General features: G+C 38.7%; 1 protein-coding gene across 7 annotated transcripts in view; it reads right to left on the bottom strand.

Moving 5' to 3' along the window:
* Nucleotides 1-282: 282 nt before the first annotated feature.
* Nucleotides 283-6,000, bottom strand: part of FARS2 (phenylalanyl-tRNA synthetase 2, mitochondrial) — a 212,660-nt gene continuing 206,942 nt past the window's right edge. For all 7 annotated transcript variants that reach the window (XM_026676648.2, XM_026676651.2, XM_087961246.1 and 4 more), the window contains one exon: nt 283-576. In XM_026676648.2, the coding sequence (XP_026532433.1) occupies nt 438-576 (139 nt within the window). In that variant the 3' untranslated portion in view covers nt 283-437. The remainder of the gene's footprint in view (nt 577-6,000) is intronic.

Below are 6,000 nucleotides of genomic sequence, written 5' to 3'. Positions count from 1 at the left end.
GACAGACAGACAAATTTTGTTCTTCAATTCTGGCTGGATGACTAACCTCTCTGACAGGATTCCTGGCCTGTCATGGACCCTGTTTGCTTCTTTTTATGGCCATAATCCACTTCCTTGAAACTGTCAAGGAATATTTTGTTACAGATTCCTTTTGTATTGTTCAGTTGTGTCTTAACCTCAAACAATATGGAAAATTTTGAACTTGTATATCAAACTCATGGAACAAATGGTCAAAGCAGATATTATGGATGCACTACTACATATAAGAACAAGTAGTCAACATGTATTCAAACCAGCAAAGTAATTTATTGGTGTTAGTAGCAACTGCTACATTATTCATCTTTATTACATAAAGATTTCCACATAATGGAAATTGTTTTAACACAAATTAGGATTTTTTTTAAAAAAAGTAACACAGAAAATTCAAAACTGAAATGTCAAAATCTTCCATCCACTCCAAATTCCTGTACTACCGATTTTTGAATGGCTTGATGGATATTGGTTATTTCCTTCTGAGTCAGGGTCTTTTCCAAGTGCCGATAAGTGATCTGGTAACAATGGCTGACCCTTTTTGTCCTAGGGAAACAACAACAACAACAAAGAATCAGTTGCTGGTGTTAATTTGTACAAAATTATACATATTTGGAAGGAGAAAATAAGAAGTTTCTTTTTTTGGCTTTTCTTGCTATGGTGCTTAATTATATTTTTCAAGTTACCAATTCAATGGATGGAGTCAAGCTCAACCCCTTTTTGTAATGAATAATTAACCTCTCCAGAAGAAAGGGGAAAACAATCCATTTTTGAGCTCCGGTTGTTTTTCAAAAGGGCACCATATTGCTTGTTCATATTTTCTCCTTTCTTGTTCAGCACAAACTCTTGTGCCAGAGCTATATATCCTCTTGAAGGTATGCTAGCATAAAGACAATTCACATGTGAAGAGTCTGAATAGAGAAGACAGCTTGTTGGAGGCTGCACTGAAGTACTATTACCACAAGAAACGCATACATTTCCTAGGGACAACCGTAATCTTTGGTGACCTGGCTTGACATATTTCATATTGCTCAAACATCTACAACTATGGGTTACAGCCCCCCTGTAGAACAACAAATTATTCTCAATAAAGATTTTCCTATAGGAAGGCAGAGTAAGAATGTGCATATTCTAAGGACCAAGTAAATCATAGTTGTTACAGCTGGGATCAGCTTGAGGCTACTCTGAGTTGTAATCCAACTGCTCAACGACAAATAAAACAAATAAAAAGGTAGGCAGGCAGGCGGCTGAGAGTTCTACACGTTTTGTGGAGTAAATGCTTTGTTTAACCTATAATCCTCACAAGAAAGTTTTGAAAGTTTTTGAAGGAACATCTATTTATTGATGCATCCATATGCAGCTGTCCCAAAGGGGAAAAATATAAGTATCTATGTAGGCATGTTTATAAATGAGACTCATATGGCTATTCATCTTGTAAAACCCAATGGTGGGCGGTTCACAGCAGAAATACAAAGAAAGACAATAAAAGCAAGAAAGCCAGATGTCTGAACCGCAATCTTCGATCCGTCAAACCATACAGGGAAAAAACCCAATGGACTTTCATATGCCTGTTGTTCAACAGTTGAAAGAATGAAAGGCCTACCCTAAGCCCACTGGACAAGAATCGTAGAAACCAAGATGACCTCTGGTTTTTAAACCATAGACTCTGGGAATGCACTAATTCGTTTAGCTCAGGAAGTTAGAAAGCTTAAAGAAACATAACCATGAATGTTGTGGCATCTTAAAAATCTTCACCCATCAGGGTAAAAGCAATGGCCCATGGCACACCAGAAACTGGGCCATGCAAACCAGCAAAGCCCCATCTGCACATGTGTGGGATACAGGCATAAGGTATGCGAAACCATGCTCCCTCTGGTCTGTGGAAAAGCCTCTCTCCACAGAAGCGGTCCCTGGTATCCAAAAGCTTGAGGGGGGACCACTGATTTACAGCACCATCTATAAAGAAGCTATTGTATTTTAAAAAGTATCATCACATATTCTCTTATGGATCATCATAGCCCATTGACCCTGATTTGCTAAAGCTTATATTGTCATAAATTTGTTTTTAGTGGACTGTAATTCAGAAACGTTTATAAGATAATAAACCTACTCAGGGATGGGATTCAAACTTTTTAGCAACCGGTTCTGTGGGCATGGCCTAGTTGGTGGGTGTGGCTTGGTGGTCATGTTACTGGCTGGGCGTGGCCAACTCAACATCACTCACATTGAGGCACGCATCTCCTTGCCTGGCCTTTCATGACTGTGTGGATGCTGCAACAGTCGTAAATGTGAAAAATGGTCATAAGTCACTTTTTTCAGTGCCATTGTAACTTTGAATGGTCACTGCACACAAGCAAAGTACCAGTAAAGGAGGGGAAAAAAACTCCAGAGACATTCCTGAGACAGGAAGTCTAGTCCTGCCAAGAATGTAATAAGGGTTAACGGAGAGGCAGTTTCTGTAAGCAACACCAGAATGTTTCCTTCCTGCCTTCCTTACAGGATTAGGCCAGTAATTTCTTCTAACAACCGGTTCTCCGAACTGCTTAGAATGTTAACAACTGGTTCTAGAGAATAGGTGCGAACCTGTAGAATCCCACCCCTGGGCCTACTACTGCTTAAGGTGTCATAAAGTTCTTTGCGATGATTGTGTTGCTCTGTAAAACATCGTGTATATGGATCATGTTATATAAATAAAAATACGAATGACACATACAAAAAGGCTTAGGGAAACTTAAAATTTAACAGATTTATTATGGCACAAGTTTTAGTGAACTAGAAATCACTTCATCCGTTACTCTATCTATCTATCTATCTATCTATCTATCTATCTATCTATCTATCTACCTACCTACCTACCTACCTACCTACCTACCCTTGAAGTAATTAAAAATGTAATTGGCCCCATATTCCATGAAATGAAAGCCTATAATATAATAAATTGATTAATTCTTTAAGGTGTCAGTAAACTTTTTTCTATGTTTTCATTAAAATGTTATTCCTTAACAGTCTAAGTGCAAGCATGCAGGTCTATTATTGAATTATTACTGAGGAATTATTAAGTCCATCATTTGTTCTTCTGTAACTATCTGGTTTGGTACAGCAACCAGACAGGGCAGATACAGTCTTCAACCGATAGTTAGGATTGCAAAAAAATTAATTGCAACCAGTCTGCCTTCCATTATGGATATGTATATTGCATGGGTCAGAAGGAGGTCTGAGACCCCTCACATCCAGGACATAAATTCTTCCTCTCGGATTGTCGCTACAGGACACTGCATGCCAAAACAACCAGACACAGAGACAGTTTTTTCCTTGTGCCATCACTCTACTGAACAACTAATTCCCACACTACTGTCTTATGTCTAAGTATGTTTACCCAGATACCATGGTTTATCCTTCTCATCATTTCTTTTTCCTTCTCTTATTGATATCATTATGATGATTATGATTACTCTATTGTTTTGGCATGTACACTGAGCTTATGCACCAGAGAAAATTCCTCATGTGTCTAATTACACGTGGCCAAATAAAGTATTCCATTCTATTCCGTGGTGGCGCAGTGGTTAGAATGCAGTACTACAAGCTACTTCTGCTGATCACTGGCTGCCAGTAGTTTGGCAGTTCGGCTCAAGGTTGACTCAGCTTTCCGTGCCTCCAAGGTCGGTAAAATGAGGACCCAGATTGTTGGGGGCAATATGCTGACACTGTAAACCACTTAGAGAGGGCTGTAAAGCACTAGGAAACAGTATATAAGTCTAAGTGCTATTGCTATTCCACTCCATTCCGCTCCACTCCATTCCATTCGTTTAAATACAGAGTTGTGAATGGTTGAAGCATTTATATTGTATTGTATATTGTTTTCTGTACAAATAACTAAAATTTACATTTATATAAAGGGAACAGAGGGAGCATTAACACTGTTGGAAAAAAAATGACATGGTGACTCAATATTAAAACGTGGCATATTTTATTTAAACTCAGTGACTACGGATTAGAGGTGAAAAGTATCGATTTCAATGTGCATGTGCATTCTGGGTTCTCTTAAATATCTAGCGAGTGTGAAATCACAATATTCAATCTAGAATATTCTTCCTTTTTCTCTCAATAGGGTAATCTTATTGGAGGATGGGTTATATCCACAACCAGCTTTTTAGGAGACACTCCCCCACATCATTCTGCATTACTAGAAGTATTCGACACACAGTAATATGAGCAAAACAAAGTCCTTTTCGTTATAAGAGCCACGGTGGCACAGTGGTTAGAATTCAGCACTGCAGGCTACTTCTGCTGACTGCTGACTGCAATTTGGCACATCGAATCTCACCAGGCTCAAGGTTGACTCAGCCTTCAATCCTTCCGAGGTCGGTAAAATAAGGACCCAGATCGTTGGGGGAAATATGCTGACTCTGTAAACCGCTTAGAGAGGGCTGTAAAAGCCCTGGGAAGCAGTGTATCAGTCTAAGTGCTTTATCATCCAGCCAGTGCTACCTGAGTTTATAATGGTTTGTTCCTAAATGTCTATGCTGTAAGCACTAAAAGAGATTTATTCCAATATTATTAATAGTATTAATATATAATTGTTACAATTATATTAACATACCATTGATATAATTGTATTAATTGATAATAAACTGATAATTGTATTGGCATACTGGCCAAAATATTGTTAGCAGAAAATATTATAAGTTGCACAGGTGCAACCAAGGCTGATCTGCCTGCCTGCCTATCATTACCTACCTAATTTTAAAACTCCCTCAGATTTCTTGCACCTTTGCAATCAAGTACCAATTTATTCTTTTTTATTAAATTTATTGGTCGCCCATCTTACCACAGGGTACCTCTGGGCAGCTATAGCTCCTGTATAGCTTTTACATCACAAGTGTTTAACCTGAAACTCCAGGGTCATATGCTACTTCTTTGACGAATGTGCCCCCCCATCCATATGCTAAAGCAGTGGTCCCTAACTTCTTGGGTTTTGCAGGTTGGTGGCAGCAGTTTCAGCAGCAGGGAAATGGTTTAGCGCGTGCAACCTAAATCCTGTGCAAGCGCAAATGAAGCTTTGTACCCTTGTCCACTGCTTCAGTGGCCCAGTAGTGGACCGTGGACCAGGGTTTGGGGACCCCTGTTCTAAAGGGCTCACAGGTAGGCCTTGTATTTACACATATTTCAAAGCCATTGTATAGAGAACATTGTAGTAATGCTGATGTCTGAAATTTCAAGAACTTGGGCTGTGATACTGCTAGATCAACAAATGCAATGATTAGCAGGAAATAAAGAAAATATTTTTTTAGCCGAACTGTACCTTCCTACAACCCATCTGGTATGCAATTACATACCTCACGCTCCTTTCATTAGTCTTTAATTGAACTTCAGATCACGGTATTCTCAGCAACAGGTTTCTGAAATGAAAGACTAAACGCACTGCAATGCAATGCTGCATAAGGCAGGCAGGAAAAAACAACAGAGGGATATTGATGGATTCAGACGCAACGGGGAACACCGCTTCTAAACAAAATCAACAATGGACAAATAAAAATAGGCAAAACCATAAATTTATTTTTAATCTATGTAATTTGGCAGGAAAGCAAAGAATTAGCAATCCAGAAAGAAGGGTTCAAAATGTTATAGTGATTGTTCTACTTTAGCTAGCTTTCCTTTGCAAAATTAGAATTACGTGAAGTGAGAAGAATAAAATTTCCTCCTTTTACATCTCATCAGCAGGACATGGAAAAGGGGAGCCAGTTTTATGCATTCAACACAGTGCCTTTCTGTTCATCTTAGAACACAGAACATCATCAGAGTTGGAAGGACCTTGGTGGTCTTCTAGTCCAACTGTACTAAGGCCATCATTATTCTCATCTTCCCTATTACCTATCTCCTTATCTTCTTATGAGTATAACTTTGTTGATTGTCTCTTACAGTTTATATTGTTTACGTAGTATCCTAGCATGATTTATGTTGATTGCTTAT

The sequence above is a fragment of the Notechis scutatus genome, chromosome 3, assembly GCF_049901735.1.
Source record: "Notechis scutatus isolate UNSWTSFEM ecotype Mainland chromosome 3, rNotScu1.2, whole genome shotgun sequence".
In the NCBI taxonomy this organism is placed as follows: Eukaryota; Metazoa; Chordata; class Lepidosauria; order Squamata; family Elapidae; genus Notechis; species Notechis scutatus.
The sequence above is the reverse complement of the archived record's forward strand: the minus strand, read 5'-3'. Positions and strand labels throughout refer to the sequence as shown.